At 46.2% G+C, this 18,610-nt stretch overlaps 1 protein-coding gene across 8 annotated transcripts in view; it reads right to left on the reverse strand.

The window, feature by feature from the left end:
- LOC140410282 (NACHT, LRR and PYD domains-containing protein 3-like) overlaps positions 1 to 18,610 on the reverse strand; it is a 193,457-nt gene that overhangs the window by 98,838 nt on the left and 76,009 nt on the right. For all 8 annotated transcript variants that reach the window (XM_072498254.1, XM_072498253.1, XM_072498250.1 and 5 more), the window contains 2 exons: positions 2,473 to 2,644; positions 2,309 to 2,368 (listed from right to left, as the gene is read on the reverse strand). In XM_072498254.1, the coding sequence (XP_072354355.1) occupies positions 2,309 to 2,368; positions 2,473 to 2,644 (232 nt within the window). The remainder of the gene's footprint in view (positions 1 to 2,308; positions 2,369 to 2,472; positions 2,645 to 18,610) is intronic.

The following is an 18,610-nucleotide window of genomic DNA, read 5'->3' on the forward strand; positions in this document are numbered from 1 at the left end:
GAAACACAAAGAAGATCAGGCAGCATCCATGGAGAGAGGAACAAAGTTTATATTTCACGTTGGTAATTCTGATTTAGAACTATATGATCAACAATTGGAAATGTTAACTCAGTTTCTCTCTCCATAGATATTTGTTAACTGTTTCCAGAAACTAGTTTCAGTTTCAGATTTTCAGCATCCAGAGTATTTTACTCTTGTTTTAGTCAATGAATCAAGGTAATAGAAGTCGGAATTGTGGGAAGGTTAAGAGTTTTGATGGATTTTGCTTGCTCAACAGACCTCGCTTTTCAAATGTTTTATTAGAATTCACAACATTAGATGTGTTCCCTAAATTCACTCCTGAAAGGTCTGGCTCTAATCTTTAGACTATACACCCAAGTCTGAGACCCTACAACCAGAGGAAATAGTTTCTCTCAATCTACCCTATTAGTCCTCCGTAAAATCTTGAAAACTTTGATCAAGATGTCCAAAGATGTGCAGATTAGGTGGACTCACCATGCTAAATTGCCCTTCATGTCCAAAAAAAAGGTTAGATGGGTTACTGGGATAGGGTGTGGGCTTAGGTAGGGTGCCCTTTCTAAGGTAGGTGTCCTTTCTAAGGGCCGGTGCAGACTCGATGGGCCAAATGGCCTCCTTCTGTACTGTAAGTTCTATGATTCAATTCGTCTCTTCATCTTCTAAATTCCATGGAATGATAACCTGGTCTGAGAAACCTCTCCTCGTAATTAAACTCTTGGAATTCAGGTATCATTCTGGGTATCAAACATACACTGTACTCACTTGAAGTCTAATAGATCTTTCCTAAGCTGTTCTGTGTGTGCAATGGGCTGCTGATCATTCTGCAGGTGTCATTGAACCAGGGTTTTAAACAGCTGAAGCATGACCTCTACCCCTCATTATCTGATCCTCTAGATACAAAGGTCAGGATTCCATTAGATCTTCTCATTATTTTCTGTTCATGAAATTTCAATGATTTATGTAACCAAGCTCCCAAATGTCTTTGATGCTCCACTCTTTGTTGCTATTCACCATTTAAAAAGTATCATGCTTGACCCATCTTATAACAGCCCCGTCACATCAGCGATAAGCACTAGTTAAGAATGCCAGTCCAACTCATCACATCCTGTTCGACTAAAACATTTACAACGCATTTCAACTGACATATGGATGAATATGGTTCCTGGTTTCATTTTGGTCTGAGGTTCCAATATTGCAGCTTTGGAAAAGTACAAATATATCTGTCATTACCTTTGATCTCACAAAAATAATGTATTAAGGGTCATTCTCAGAGTCAAATGAGTAAGAATAAGACTCTCTCACCAACATCCATCGGAAAGCTACTCATTAAATTTTAAGTCACTGTGAACATTGGTCTTTTACATTTCTCCAATGATTAATGTTCTATTATTGAACACCTGTACACATTCTAAGATTGGATGGGACATTTTTTGACTACTCATTTGGTGCTGAACGGTAAAACTTCTCCAACTCTTCCCTGACAGCTCACGCTGAGACAGCTTCCGAGGGACGATTAACCCGTCACATCTCACTCAAGACACTGCTCTTTGCTATGACCACACCATGAATGTGCTCTACAGAGGACGCTTTCAAGAAGGACCCCGCTGGGGGTATGTAGGTTTCAGTGCAACAGGATCTGCAAGGTGTGTACGGAATTTCACAATGTATCAATATCCTGCCAGGTGTGAACAGGGTTTCACAGTGGATCAAGATCCTGCCAGGTGTGTATGGGGTTTCACAGTGTATCAGGATCCTGCCAGGTGTGCACAGGATTTCACAGTGTTTAGAGAAACTGCCAGGTGTGTACAGGGTTTCACAGTGTATCAGGATCCTGCCAGATGTGTACAGGGTTTCACAGTGCATCAGGATCCTGCCAGGCGTGTACAGGGTTTCACAGTGCATCAGGATCCTGTCAGGCGTGTACAGGGTTTCACAGTGCATCACGATCCTGCCAGGCGTGTACAGGGTTTCACAGTGCATCAGGATCCTGCCAGGCGTGTACAGGGTTTCACAGTGTATCTGGATCCTGTCAGATGTGTACGGAGTTTAATAGTGTATCTGGATCCTGCCAGGTGTGGAGGGGGTTTCAGTGTATCAGGATCATGCCAGGTGTGTACGACACTTCACAAGTTATAGCAATCTTTCTATTGTAGGAAACATCAGAGATGATGCGAATTGTAACTTTATGCAGACGGAGAGAATCTATGACAAAGCCAAAGTACATTCAATCCTGTTGTCCAACTTCTGACAATTAACAAGTGATTCTTACAATCTCCATTTCATCATTTACCTTTCAGGTGATTGGATATTTTGGAAAGATCTTGCTCAGTGCTCATATACGAATCAGAACCTGTTTAAATTAATTCATATTTCATGAAATCAGATCTGCGTAACATTATTGTAATATCTTCAGTGTTTCAATATGAAATTGAGTTCAGTGTGATTTTACCATACCAAGTTCCTGCATTTCTTTCAGTATTTTGTCCAACTTTGGTACAGAACGGTACATTGTCACAAAGTGTTTCCACATCGCCCTTAGAGCCAAAGAGCCTTTCTCCATCACCAGATTTAGGAGCAATTTGGAACTGTCCCTCCGGTTTCCCTTCTCTGTGAGCTTAGTAATTTCCTGTAAAATATGATGATTAATTTTTTGAAAAATATTTTTATTCTCCTTTTTCACATTTTCTCCCAAATTTACACCCAACAATAAACAATAATCAGTAACAAATGCCATGTCAATCCCCATATCAATAACAATGATCCCATCCTCCCACCAAACCCCCAAACATTAGCCCGCATGTCAGCATAAACAAATGACAAAAAGGAATTACCCATTGTCACCATTAATACATACAGTTCCTCACCCCCCCCAACAACCCCCCCACCCCAATGTTCCATGTAATCCAAGTCTCAAAAGTGCACAATGAATAATACACATGAATTATAGAACCCCTCCATCCTTCCCCTTGTAGCCATCTGGGATGGCCACTTACAACCAGGAACAGAGCAAAGCATAGCGGGTAAAATGGACAATGCGAGGTTCAGGCAGGCTCAGAGCCTGAAAATATATATTTGCGGAGTAAGAAATCCAGACGGTATCGAAACCCCGACCAATTAGCATTTAATGGACCGATCTCCACCAAGACAAAGGACTGGTACTTGAGCGACCGGTAAAGTGCCAAACATTTACATTTCAGCGCCACTCCCTGTACTAGGGAAACGTAAACAACAGGGTCAGTGACCGCTTGGGACACGCCCAGCCATCCACGCACCCGGCCATTTATTTGTTTGAAATTGAGCATAGTGATCAGGGATCACCCAATTAGCGGGGTTCAAACTGAAGGACCGCCCAAAAGAGCGCAAAAAACCCCAAGCATAAGAAGAGAGTCCACCATGTGTTCATCCTCTTATGGACCTGGCGCCCCAGCAATGACATCTCCAATCGCAGCACCACCAGAAGCAAGTCCAAGTTCAACGCTCGGATGAGCCTAGCTGAGCAGCAGTGACTTCTACAGACTCGATAGATCCAGAATCGAACAGCGGCCACTGTTCCTCTGACCTAAGCCGGGTGCCTGAAGTTAAGTACAGGTTGTCTTAGTCGATAGGTGTAGTTAACTAGTAGTGTTTATGTTGCATGACTAATTGTGTGTGTAATTAACTAACTAACTGGTGTTTGGCTCTTTGATCGATAGCCGGTTGAACCTTGTGGTGGTATAATTTGATACCTGGCAACTCTGAGCGTTGGAATATAGGTATCAAAAGGAGGGCAACCTCACTGATTGCCATAGTTACAACAGAGCCACAGAAAAGGTAATACCCTCAGTTCAAATTTGACCGTTTCAAGCGTCAAGAATTCCAGCAGGTACCCCCGCCCCACCATGCCAGGGCACAGGGTGGAGAGGTTGATCTCCACCCTAACAGGATCCGCCTTCGGGCGATCAACGAGGCGAAGACTACATCATCTGCCTCCGCACCCGTTTCGAACCCCGGTTGGTCCGACACCCCGAATATGGCCTCCTGAGGGTCCGGGATAATAATGATTAATAATGATGAGCAGAGTGAAAGATAAACAGAGACTGAGAAAGAAAAATCTGCTCAGTAATGGGATTTTAGTTGTTTTGAGCACAGAAAATAGTCACTGCGCTGGGTCCTGATCCATGTGAGCGTGGTGACTATTATGCAAATATCGTGATTCAGTCAATAACAGGAAATAAACCTGATGAAATGAAAACAGAAATCAGAAACATATTTCGAGGGGTGTGAGGAATTAGAATCCTCAGTAATTTTAATGTAATTAGTTTTCTCTCTCATGACATGTTCAACATGATATCAGATTAGTTATTTACAATATGATCCACTTGTTTCTCACTCATTCCCTGCTGTCACACTTTGATTTACTCAGAAATAAAATAGTAGTGAGTCAGAACTCAGTGGCAGGGAAGCAGTGATTCTGGATTGAGAAAACCAGCCAGGAAACTGGGAAATTATCTCAAAGAAATGACAGTTTTGATTGGTCAGATGAATTTGCCAGGGATGGAAATCCAACCAAGTCGATCACTTCCCTCAGTAACTAAAACATCTTAATTCATTATCCTGGACATCCGCTTTCTGTGCAAATTCTCGGTAACCAGGAACACATGTCTTTCAGTGAATCCTGTGTAATCAGGGCGTTCATCACCAGCTTAGAATTATGTGGTGCATTTCCTACAGACAAAAATGTGCCACAGCTTTTCAGAGGTGGAACCAATTGATGAATCCAATACAAAGTAAGATATATTAGCGTGAGTGACCAAAACAGAAATTGTATGGTTAATCAGCAGAGGGAGATTGATTGATGGAATTTCAGAGAGTGCGGAAGGAGACAACTGAAACTTAGCCACAAGTGATGGTGCGAAGCGTACACGAGATCAGCATCACAGCAACAGAGAATTTCACTGGCACTGGAGAGTTTTAGAGCTTGATGAGGTTGCAGTGATAGGGAGGATCAAGGCCATAGAGGATATTTAAACAGTAGGATGGAAATTTTAAACAACACATTTCAAAGACCAGAAGCCATTCGCGATGAACAGCATTTGAACTGGACCCGAAGAAGGTCAGGAGACAAGCAGCTGAATTTTTGAGTTCCTCAAAATTAGAGGCAATGGAGGGCCAGCCAGGAGCGAACCAAGTTATGTATGAGGATTCAGCAGGAAATGAGCTGATGCAGGACTTGCGACAGGCAATGTTACAAGGATAGGGGCAGACGATCTTTTTGATGGGCTTGGCAGTTCAACTCGAGGTTTAAGAAAATAAGAACTAGGAGCAGGAGTAGGCCATCTGGCCCCTCGAACCTGCTCCGCCATTCAATGAGATCATGGCTGATCGTTTGTGGACTCAGCTCCACTTTCCGGCCCGAACACCATAACCCTTAATCCCTTTATTCTTCAAAAAACTATCTATCTTTATCTCAAAAACATTTAATGAAGGAGCCTCTACTGCTTCACTGGGCAAGGAATTCCATAGATTCACAACCCTTTGGGTGAAGAAGTTCCTCCTAAACACAGTCCTAAATCTACTTCCCCTTATTTTGAGGCTATGCCCCCTAGTTCTGCTTTCACCCGCCAGTGGAAACAACCTGCCCGCATCTATCCTATCTATTTCCTTTATAATTTTATATGTTTCTATAAGATCCCTCCTCATCCTTCTAAATTCCAACGAGTACAGTCCCAGTCTACTCAACCTCTCCTCGGAATCCAACCCCTTCAGCTCTGGGATTAACCTAGTGAATCTTATCTGCACACCCTCCAGTGCCAATACGTCCTTTCTCAAGTAAGGAGACCAAAACTGAACACAATACTCCAGGTGTGGCCTCACTAACACCTTATACAATTGCAGCATAACCTCCCTAGTCTGAAACTCCATCCCTCTAGCTATGAAAGACAAAATTCCATTCGCCTTCTTAATCACTTGTTGCACCTGTAAACCGACTTTTTGCGACTCATGCACTAGCACACCCAGATCTCTCTGCACAGCTGCATGTTTTAATATTTTATCATTTAAACAATAATCCCTTTTGTTGTTATTCCTACCAAAATGGATAACCTCACATTTGTCAACATTGCATTCCACCTGCCAGACCCTAGCCCATTCACTTAGCCTATCCAAATCCCTCCGCAGACTTCCAGTAGCCTCTGCACTTTTTGCTTTACCACTCATCTTAGTGTCGTCTGCAAACTTGGACACATTGCCCTTGGTCCCCAACTCCAAATCATCTTTGTAAATTGTGAACAATAGTGGGCTCAACACTGATCCCTGAGGGACACCACTAGCTACTGATTTCCAACCAGCGAAACACCCATTAATCCCCACTCTTTGCTTTCTATTAATTAACCAATCCTCTATCCATGCCATGACTTTCCCCTTAATGCCATGCATCTTTATCTTATGCAGCAACCTTTTGTGTGGCACCTTGTCAAAGGCTTTCTGGAAATCCAGATATATCCACATCCATTGGCTCCCCGTTATCTACCGCACTGTTAATGTCCTCAGAAAATTCCACTCAATTAGTTAGGCATGACCTGCCCTTTATGAACCCATGCTGCGTCTGCCCAATGGGACAATTTCCATCCAGATGCCTCGCTATTTCTTCCTTGATGATAGATTCCAGCATCTTCCCTACTACCGAAGTTGTGCTCACTGGCCTATAATTACCCGCTTTCTGCCTACCTCCTTTTTTAAACAGTGGTGTCACGTTTGCTAATTTCCAATCCGCCGGGACCACCCCAGAGTCCAGTGAATTTTGGTAAATTATCACTAGTCCATTTGCAATTTCCCTAGCCATTTCTTTCAGCACTCTGGGATGCATTCCATCAGGGCCAGGAGACTTGTCTACCTTTAGCCCCATTAGCTTGCCCATTACTACCTCCTTAGTGATAACAATCCTCCAAAGGTCCTCATCTGTCATAGCCTCATTTCTATCAGTCACTGGTGAGGAATTGAACAAACAAATGTGATATAAAATAGTTAGTTAAAATATTAGTTACAGTAATGTTGATGTGATCAGTCTAATAGTAGTAAGTTCTCAGACAAAGGATTTCAGAAAGCATGGCAAGGAAGGGGGGGAGGGGTGTCTGGTGGAAGATGGGGAAAAGGATGCTGGGTAACAAGAGGCCCAGGGTTAAGGAATGAGAAGTGAGCCAATCAGGATATATGGCCAGGTCAGGAGGTGTATAGGATGGCCTATAGGAATCTTGTATGTGAAACTTGATGCCATTTGAATGTATCTGTAGAGATTCATTTGTCTCCGATAGCACTCGGTTCCGTAGCTCCAGGAGACAGATTGTGTGTTCTGGGTCTCTGTGAAGCGAGTCAGACTTGCAAGTTGGTTAAAAATAAATAATACTATGCCTACAAATCCATCTCGAGTTTTATTGAGGCCAGACTGATGGGTAAAGAAATCAATATTGTCATTGGCATGTTATTTGTGTCTTCCACTGTGAAGACCGACCCAAAAAACCTGTTCAGTTCCTCATCTCCCATTATTAAATCTCCCTTCTCATCCCCTAACGGATCAATATTTACCTTGGACACTCTTTTTTGTTTTATATACTTGTAGAAACTTTTACTATCTGTTTTTATATTCTGAGCAAGTTTACTCTCATAATCTATCTTATTCTTCTTTATAGCTTTTTTAGTAGCTTTCTGTTGCCCCCTAATGATTTCCCAGTCCTCTAGTCTCCCACTAATCTTTGCCACTTTGTATGCTTTTTCCTTCAATTTGATACTCTCCCTTATTTCCTTAGATATCCACGGTCGATTTTCCCTCTTTTTACCGTCCTTCCTTTTTGTTGGTCTCAATCTTTGCTGAGCACCGTGAAAAATCGCTTGGAAGGTTCTCCACTGTTCCTCAACTGTTTCACCATAAAGTCTTTGCTCCCAGTCTACCTTAGCTAGTCCTTCTCTCATCCCATTGTAATCTCCTTTGTTTAAACACAAAACACTAGTGTTTGATTTTACCTTCTCACCCTCCATCTGTATTTTAAATTCCACCATATTGTGATCGCTCCTTCCGAGAGGATCCCTAACTATGAGATCATGAATCAATCCTGCCTCATTACACAGGACCAGATCTAGGACCGCTTGTTCCCTCGTAGGTTCCATTACATACTGTTCTCGGAAACTATCGCGGATACATTCTATAAACTCCTCCTCAAGGCTGCCTTGACCGACCTGGTTAAACCAATCGACATGTAGATTAAAATCACCCATGATAACTGCTGTACCATTTCTACATGCATCCGTTATTTCTTTGTTTATTGCCTGCCCCACCATAATGTTACTATTTGGTGGCCTAGAGACTACTCCTATCAGTTACTTTTTCGCCTTACTATTCTTGATTTCCATTCAAATGGATTCAACCTTATCCTCCATAGCACCGATGTCATCCCTTACTATTGCCCGGATGTCATCCTTAAATAAGAGCTACACCACCTCCGTTACCATCCACTCTGTCCTTCTGAATAGTTTGATACCCTTGGATATTTAACTCCCAGTCATGACCATCCTTTAACCATGTTTCAGTAATGGCCACTAAATCGTAGTCATTCACGATGATTTGCGCCATCAACTCATTTACCTTATTCCGAATACTACGAGCATTCAGGTAAAGTACACTTAAGTTGGCTTTTTTACCTCTGTTTTGAATCTTAACACCTTGATCAAGTACCTCACCTAAGTTATATTTCCTCTTCACTTTTCTCCTAATTTTCCTTGTCGTTGAACCCATATCTTCATGTAACAACCTGCCCCGTCGCTTACCATTAATGTTTTTACTTCCCGTTTTGTTCCTTTTAGTATTACTGGTCCTATTCACTGAGCTGCCCTCAGTCACTGTACCTTGTACTGTCGCCCTTTTTGATTTTTGACTATGGCTTCTCTGCCTTAAACTTTCCCCCTTACTGCCTTTTGTTTCTGTCCCTGTTTTACTACCTTCCAACTTCCTGCATCGGTTCCCATCCCCTTGCCACATTAGTTTAAACCCTCCCCAATAGCTCAGCTCCAGCTCTGACTGTGAGATGATGGATAGTCTGATTCAATGTCAGACAGTGGCCGAAGAGGAGCATGAAATGAAGTGGTGATGAGACAGAGTCTGAACTGGGAATAGGAGGGCTTTTGTCATCCCAATACTTCACTGAGCGCAAGCGCAATTAACAGCAAAATCATATGAAATAAAGCGTGGCCCCCAAGGGTCTGATGCCCTCCAGCACAATGCCTCAAGCCATGCACCGATCCTCCTTAACTTCCTGTTTCAACCTTTGTGGCAGTAATGACCTCAGGTTCTACTTTTTTCCAATTTCTCCCTAACTCCTGAAAGTCTGACTGGAGAACTCCAATACCTTCTCCGTATTTGCCGTTGCTACTGATTTTTTTTAGATCATAAAAGAGCAACTGTGACTTGCCACCTGCAAATTCTTGTATGACATGGGGGACCGGGTATGTAGCAAATGTCTCGGCTTCAGGATTTTCGAGCTTGAAAAGCAAATTGCTTTATTGTCACATGTGCTGAGGTACAGTGAAAAGTATTGTTCTGTGTACAGTCCAGACAGATCGTTCCATACATGAGATGGTCACAACTTATGGCCCACCCTCATCCCCTGCAGAATATTCTGCACCCTCTCTATGCTAATCATGGCACATGGAGGCAACACATCATGCAGCAAACACATGGCTCACAGAAATGTCTGTTGGGCCCCGGACTATGGAACTTACTTTGGGACTGTATTTCTATTCTTTGCTGCTCCCCCTGTAGAATCCCAAGTTTCTTTACCCGTCAGTCTGGCCTCAATAAAAGTCGAGATGGATTTGCAGGTACAGCATTAGTTATTTTATTTAGCTTGCATGCGTTCCTCAATCCTCAGGAGCATGAAGCACATACTGCTCCATAGACTTCTGGAATCAAGTGAGGATATGAAACAAAAGAATCTGTACTGATACATTCAAATGGCATCAAGTTTCACATACTCGACGCCCATAGGTCATCCTATATCCCTCCTGACCTGTTTGATCTATTCTGATTGGCTCACTTCCAATCCCTTCCTCTGGCCCCTATTACCCAGCATCCTTTTCTCCTGCTTTGGTGGACACACCTCTTCCTGCTTTTCCATGCGGTCTGAAATCCTTTGTCTGTGAACTCACCAGAATTAGACTGGCCTACCTCTACATTACATTAACTAATATCTCTAGGACTTCCGGGTGCGGCGATGACCAGCTGAGTCGCACGTTTCGGCAGCTCCCTGTGAAACGGACTTTTGGGCTCTTGATAGGAGCCCCAACGGCAATTTTGACGGCTAAAAACACTGTGCGGTAAACCAGAAGGGAATCCCCCCTGGATACGGATGGAAAAAGGAGGAGAGAGTGGCCAGATTGCAGTGGATCCTTTAGAACAGCGGCAAGGAAGGCAAGCAAAAACCAAGATGGCGTCGGAAGGTGGCAGTTTAACATGGGGCCCTGAACAACAAGAGTTCTTGAAATGCTGTGTGGAAGAGATCAAAAAGGAAATGAAGAAAGAGCTGTTGGCCCCGATACTACAGGCGATCGAAGGGCTAAAGGAGGAACAAAAGACCCAGGAGCGGGAGCTTCGGGTCGTGAAGGCAAAGGCAGCCGAGAATGAGGATGATATACAGGGCCTGGTGGTGAAGACGGAGACGCAGGAGGCACATCAGAAACGATGTGTGGAAAGGTTGGAGGCACTGGAAAACAACGCAAGGAGGAACAACCTGAGGATTCTTGGTCTTCCTGAAGGTGTGGAGGGAGCGGACGTCGGGGCATATGTGAGCACGATGCTGCACTCGTTAATGGGAGCGGAGGCCCCGGCGGGTCCGTTGGAGGTGGAGGGAGCATACCGAGTGATGGCGCGAGGACCGAGAGCAGGAGAAATTCCCAGAGCCATAGTGGTGAGATTCCTCCGTTTTAAGGATAGAGAAATGGTCCTTAGATGGGCGAAGAAAACTCGGAGCAGTAAATGGGAGAACGCGGTGATCCGCGTTTATCAAGACTGGAGTGCGGAGGTGGCGAGAAGGAGGGCGAACTTAAATCGGGCCAAGGTGGTGCTTCATAAAAAGAAGATAAAATTTGGAATGCTGCAACCAGCAAGACTGTGGGTCACATATCGAGGGAGGGACCACTACTTTGAGACGGCGGATGAAGCGTGGACTTTTATTGTGGAAGAAAAACTGGAATGAGCGGGTTATTAAAAAGAACGTTCGAACAAAGTGGTGGGGCGAATGTGGGGGGCAAAGAGGGGTTTTATGTACTAATCCTGCGATGTGGTAACTTTTCTCTCTCCCACAGGTGGTGATGGGGGAGGAGGGGAGGTGGAGGAGATGGGGCGTTGGCCATTGGGGGCGGGGCCAAGGGAGAAGCGCGGGCTTGGTTCCCGCGCCATGATAATCATGGCGGGAATAGAGAAGCAGGAAGGAGGGGGCGTCGCACGGTGCGAGCCGAGGTCACGGGGGGAAGCCGAGGTCAGCCAGAGTTTGCTGACTTCTGGGAGCAACATGGGGGGAGTAATTACGCTAGCGGGGGATCTAGCGGGGGGGGTGGGAGGGGGGAATTACTAGGTTGCTGCTGCTGGGGAGAGGGGGGAGCTGGTATGGGAGAGGATGGGCGGGGGGGCACCGCCTGGGGGAGATACAGCTGCGTGGGAACCGGGTGAGGAGCTGGAAAAAGGTGATGGTTAATCGACAAGGGGGGGGGGGGGGGTTAGGAAGCCCCCCAACTCGGCTGATCACGTGGAACGTGAGAGGGCTGAACGGGCCGATAAAGAGGGCACGGGTACTCGCACACCTTAAGAAACTTAAGGCAGATGTGGTTATGTTACAGGAAACGCACCTGAAACTGATAGACCAGGTTAGGCTACGCAAAGGATGGGTGGGGCAGGTGTTCCATTCGGGGCTAGATGCGAAAAACAGGGGGGTGGCTATATTAGTGGGGAAGCGGGTAATGTTCGAGGCAAAGACTATAGTGGCGGATAACGGGGGCAGATACGTGATGGTGAGTGGCAAACTACAGGGGGAGACGGTGGTTTTGGTAAACGTATATGCCCCGAACTGGGATGATGCCAATTTTATGAGGCGGATGCTAGGACGCATTCCGGACCTAGAGATGGGAAAGCTGATAATGGGGGGAGATTTTAATACGGTGTTGGAACCAGGGCTGGATAGGTCGAAGTCCAGGACTGGAAGGAGGCCGGCAGCAGCCAAGGTACTTAAAGATTTTATGGAGCAGATGGGAGGTGTAGACCCGTGGAGATTTAGCAGACCTAGGAGTAAGGAGTTCTCGTTTTTCTCCTATGTCCATAAAGTCTACTCGCGAATAGACTTTTTTGTGCTGGGTAGGGCATTGATCCCGAAGGTAAGGGGAACGGAGTGTACGGCTATAGCCATTTCGGATCACGCTCCACATTGGGTGGACTTGGAGATAGGGGAGGAAACAGGAGGGCGCCCACCCTGGAGAATGGACATGGGACTAATGGCAGATGAGGGGGTGTGTCTAAGGGTGAGGGGGTGCATTGAAAAGTACTTGGAACTCAATGATAATGGGGAGGTCCAGGTGGGAGTGGTCTGGGAGGCGTTAAAGGCGGTGGTTAGAGGGGAGCTGATATCAATAAGGGCACATAAAGGGAAGCAGGAGAGTAAGGAACGGGAGCGGTTGCTGCAAGAACTTTTGAGGGTGGACAGACAATATGCGGAAGCACCGGAGGAGGGACTGTACAGGGAAAGGCAAAGGCTACATGTAGAATTTGACTTGCTGACTACAGGCACTGCAGAGGCACAATGGAGGAAGGCACAGGGTGTACAGTACGAATATGGGGAGAAGGCGAGCAGGTTGCTGGCACACCAATTGAGGAAAAGGGGAGCAGCGAGGGAAATAGGGGGAGTGAGGGATGAGGAAGGAGAGATGGAGCGGGGAGCGGAGAGAGTGAATGGAGTGTTCAAGACATTTTATAAAAAATTATATGAAGCTCAACCCCCGGATGGGAGGGAGAGAATGATGGGCTTCTTGGATCGGCTGGAATTTCCCAAGGTGGAAGAGCAGGAAAGGGTGGGACTGGGAGCACAGATCGCGGTAGAAGAAGTGGTGAAAGGAATTAGGAGCATGCAGGCGGGAAAGGCCCCGGGACCGGATGGATTCCCAGTCGAATTCTATAGAAAATATGTGGACTTGCTCGCCCCGGTACTGACGAGGACCTTTAATGAGGCAAAGGAAAGGGGACAACTGCCCCCGACTATGTCTGAAGCAACGATATCGCTTCTCTTAAAGAAGGAAAAGGACCCGCTACAATGCGGGTCCTATAGACCTATTTCCCTCCTAAATGTAGATGCCAAGGTCCTGGCCAAGGTAATGGCAATGAGAATAGAGGAATGTGTCCCGGGGGTGGTCCACGAGGACCAAACTGGGTTTGTGAAGGGGAGACAGCTGAACACGAATATAGGGAGGTTGTTAGGGGTAATGATGATGGCCCCACCAGAGGGAGAAACGGAGATAGTAGTGGCGATGGATGCCGAGAAAGCATTTGATAGAGTGGAGTGGGATTATTTGTGGGAGGTGTTGAGGAGATTTGGTTTTGGAGAGGGGTATGTTAAAATGGGTGCAGCTGTTGTATAGGGCCCCAGGGGCGAGCGTGGTCACGAATGGACGGGGATCTGCATATTTTCGGCTCCATAGAGGGACAAGGCAGGGATGCCCTCTGTCCCCATTATTGTTTGCACTGGCGATTGAGCCCCTGGCGATAGCGTTGAGGGGTTCCAAGAAGTGGAGGGGAGTACTTAGGGGAGGAGAAGAGCACCGGGTATCTTTGTATGCGGACGATTTGCTACTATACGTGGCGGACCCGGCGGAGGGGATGCCAGAAATAATGCGGATACTTGGGGAGTTTGGGGATTTTTCAGGGTATAAATTGAACATGGGGAAGAGTGAGTTGTTTGTGGTGCATCCAGGGGAGCAGAGTAGAGAAATAGAGGACCTACCGTTGAGGAAGGTAACAAGGGACTTTCGTTACCTGGGGATCCAGATAGCTAAGAATTGGGGCACATTGCATAGGTTAAATTTAACGCGGTTGGTGGAACAGATGGAGGAGGATTTCAAGAGATGGGATATGGTATCCCTGTCAATGGCAGGGAGGGTGCAGGCGGTTAAGATGGTGGTCCTCCCGAGATTCCTCTTTGTGTTTCAGTGCCTCCCGGTGGTGATCACGAAGGCTTTTTTTAAAAGGATTGAAAAGAGCATCATGGGTTTTGTGTGGGCCGGGAAGACCCCGAGAGTGAGGAAGGGATTCTTACAGCGTAGCAGGGATAGGGGGGGGCTGGCACTACCGAGCCTAAGTGAGTATTATTGGGCCGCTAATATTTCAATGGTGAGTAAGTGGATGGGAGAGGAGGAGGGAGCGGCGTGGAAGAGATTAGAGAGGGCGTCCTGTAGGGGGACTAGCCTACAGGCTCTGGTGACAGCCCCATTGCCGTTCTCACCGAGGAACTACACCACAAGCCCGGTGGTGGTGGCTACACTGAAGATTTGGGGACAGTGGAGACGGCATAGGGGAAAGACTGGAGCCTTGGGGGGGTCCCCGATAAGAAACAACCATAGGTTTGCCCCGGGGGGAATGGATGGGGGATATGGAATGTGGCAAAGAGCAGGAATAACGCAACTGAAAGATCTGTTTGTGGATGGGAAGTTCGCGAGTCTGGGAGCGCTGACCGAGAAATATGGGTTGCCCCAAGGGAATGCATTCAGGTATATGCAACTGAGGGCTTTTGCGAGGCAACAGGTGAGGGAATTCCCGCAGCTCCCGACACAAGAGGTGCAGGACAGAGTGATCTCAAAGACATGGGTGGGGGATGGTAAGGAGTCAGGTATATATAGGGAAATGAGGGACGAAGGGGAGACTATGGTAGATGAACTAAAAGGGAAATGGGAAGAAGAGCTGGGGGAGGAGATCGAGGAGGGGCTGTGGGCAGATGCCCTAAGCAGGGTAAACTCGTCGTCCTCGTGTGCCAGGCTAAGCCTGATTCAGTTTAAGGTATTACACAGGGCGCATATGACTGGAGCACGGCTCAGTAAATTTTTTGGGGTGGAGGGTAGGTGTGCGAGGTGCTCGAGAAGCCCAGCGAATCATACCCATATGTTTTGGTCATGCCCGGCACTACAGGGGTTTTGGATGGGGGTGACAAAGGTGCTTTCAAAAGTAGTAGGAGTCCGGGTCGAACCAAGCTGGGGGTTGGCTATATTTGGGGTTGCACAAGAGCCGGGAGTGCAGGAGGCGAGAGAGGCCGATGTTTTGGCCTTTGCGTCCCTAGTAGCCCGGCGCAGGATATTGCTAATGTGGAAAGAAGCCAAGCCCCCGGGGGTGGAGACCTGGATAAATGACATGGCGGGGTTTATAAAGCTAGAGCGGATTAAGTTCGTCCTAAGGGGGTCGGCTCAAGGGTTCACCAGGCGGTGGCAACCGTTCGTCGAATACCTCGCAGAAAGATAGACGGAATGGGAAAAAGAAGGCAGCAGCAGCAGCCCAGGATCGGGGGGGGGGGGGGGGGGGGAGGAACCAGAAGGACTCTCAGGGTTGTTAATATATACTGTATAGTATGTATAGGTCGTTGCTACAGATAATTATATATTGGACTGTTAAATTATATTTTTGGAGAGTGTTACTTGTGACAAGGCAGTTGCCAATTAGGGCTAGTTTTCATTTTTGTTATTTATTATTTATTCATTTTTTGTTTATAAAATAGGTCATTGTTATTTGTGTTGTTATAATATTGTGTAAAGGATGCACAATGTACTGTGTTGGTTGACCAAAAATTTTCAATAAAATATTTAATTAAAAAAAACTAATATCTCTAAAGTAACTATTTTATATCACATTCGTCACCCCTGTTGAGTCCCTTGCTCATTGGTGCCCTGGTCTGCGCTCCTTAAAAGTGTTGTCCCTCCCAACAAACTTCAATGCGGTGTCTTAATTTGGGAATCACATACACTCCTACTCTTCCAGATGTTCATCCATCTACTATGCTGAACTTTCACTGTTTCTGGGGTGACCATTTCCTGGAACATATGAACCAAGAAACTCTCCTCTTCTCTGAAGCTCGGAAAATCTGAATTTGAGCTCAAGAGCTGAAGACACTTTCTACTTACCCGGTTCCCCAAAACACATGACATGTCCTGAAGTTCCCATGTTGTACAAGAATTGAAATGAAATGAAATCAAAATCGCTTGTCACAAGTAGGCTTAAATGAATTACTGTGAAAAGCCCCTAGTCGCCACATTCCAGCACCTATTCAGGGGGGCTGGTTTGGAAATGAAACCGTGCTGCTGGCCTGCCTTGGTCTGCTTTAAAAGCCAGCTATTTAGCCCAATGTGCTAAACCCAGGTGGATAATCTCAGCTGTCCTTTATGATCTAAAATAAACTTTTTTTTTTAGAATCTAATTACTAATTTCAATTTATGCCTCTAATAATTGCTTATTGTCACAAGTAGGCTTCAACTAAGTAACTGTGAAAAGCCCCTAGTCGCCACATTCCAGCGCCTGTTCAGGGAGGCCGGTTACGGGAATTGAACCTGCGCTGCTGGCCTTGTTCTGCATTACAAGCTAGCTGTTTAGCCCACTGTGCTAAACCAACTGTGCTAAACCAACCCCTAAACTCACTGTGTTAAGACTGAATACTAATTCACTTATTCTTTCTTTACCTGAATGAAATGTTATTAATTAACTAGTTATTCTAAAAAATGTAATAATAATAGAAAATAATTCAGTACTGCAATTAAAACCACTGATGCAGGTTCAAGAAAGAACAATCCTCCCCAAATAGTCATCTGGCTGCAGTCCTGTGAATTGCTCCTCACAATTTTGGAAATGCATCATCAGGTCCACCCTGTTTCTTCTCTCTCCAGAACAAAGAGAGATTGTAAAAGACAATTTGCCTGAGCTTAAATGGTGGGGAGGCTAGGAGGCAACCGTGGTAAATAGAAACTAACCCTAGTAAACAATAGATGAAATTTTATCTCATTTAAAATTTGTTCACTTAGTTAAAATTGTGTCCACATTTCAGTGAGCTAATGGTCAAATGGAAAACAACATTTTGGAATGTAGCATCTGATTAATTGGGAATGTGACATCTGTAACTTTCTTGGGAGAAACAGGTTCTAAATCGTCTACTGGGGTTTTTCTCACTTCATGTCTGGGTTTGTTATGGATGAACTGACTACTATGATTAATCAATATGTTATGACCCTTGGGGGCCAAGGACTGTGCTCCATTCAACTTCCCCCTTACACAGCTGAGTATGAACTTCCCATTTAATTAATTTTACCCTGTCATGTGTTGCCTCTCCCACTCAGGTTCCACACTGGCAACGAGGGTGAAGTGGAGCTGCCGCCACCACCGTGCGTTTGACTGCCAACCACTTTGTTCAAACCCACAGAGGCCTCCACTCCGAAGGGTGAGCTGCCACACATCGGAAGGCATGACCAATTCGACGCCAGTGCAGGTGACTAGATCCAATACACAGAGCGAGTGCAATTTTTTGTGGTCTTTAGAGATGAACGACAGACCGTTATCCTGCTCGTGGCAATCGGGGGACTATGCGCTCATCAAGAGCCTCACACACCCGGACAGACCGGACTCCAAGCCTTTTGCCTCATGGGTGTCCCTGGTCAAGGCACAACATAGCTCCCGATAATGGTCTGCCAGTTCCGTTTTCACACGGCCTCGCAGGCACAAGGAGAATCAAATGCCGATTTTTTGGTGTTCTTGACGACGCTCACCACCTCATGTGAGTTTGGGGCCGCACTGTCCGAATCTTTATGAGACCGTTTCATCTCTGGGTCCAAGGCACTGAGACCCAAAGAAGACTCCTTACGTCGGCCAACTTCGCCCTCCAAAAGGCAGTGGACATTGCCATTTCGCGGGAGAGCGCAGAACGCGGGGTTCTGTTGCAGAGAGCTCTTTGGTCCTAAACTTCGGTCGCCGGAGCAACATGAGACCAACTGTCCCGGGCCCGAATGCAAGCTTGTGCGAAGCAGGAGCGACCACAGGACCAGAGGCCGTTGCTATGGCGCACCTGGACATGGCCGGAAGAATTCCCTCGAAATGTAACACCAAGGTGACAGCCACAGGTCACGGGCTAGGTGCCGTGAACAGGGCCCGGAAGCCGGACAAGCCCGGGAGGGCCCAATTTCCTGCCGAAACCCGAGGCGTCACTGCATATTATGTGGAAGATCAAGAGGAAGAGTACCAGCAGTTGCACTTCGTTACAGCCCCCCCCCGCTCAGGGCACATCCATCCAAATTGCATTAAAGGTGAATGCACAACCCATTGAAATGGAGCTCGATATTGGAGCAGAAGTCTCTGTGATCAGCTGCCGGATATTCACCATGATCAAGTCCGGTTTCCAGACGGATCTTCGGGACATGGATGAGCAATTGGCGATGAATACTGGAGAACCTTTGGCCATTGAGGGAACCACCCATGTGACCGTGGCATATAGGGACCAGTCGGCATGTTTGCCCTTGGTGGTCGTCCGTGGAGGAGGACCCAGCTTGCTGAGCCGTGATTTGTTAC

This window comes from Scyliorhinus torazame, chromosome 4 (genome assembly GCF_047496885.1).
Source record: "Scyliorhinus torazame isolate Kashiwa2021f chromosome 4, sScyTor2.1, whole genome shotgun sequence".
NCBI classification, from domain to species: Eukaryota; Metazoa; Chordata; class Chondrichthyes; order Carcharhiniformes; family Scyliorhinidae; genus Scyliorhinus; species Scyliorhinus torazame.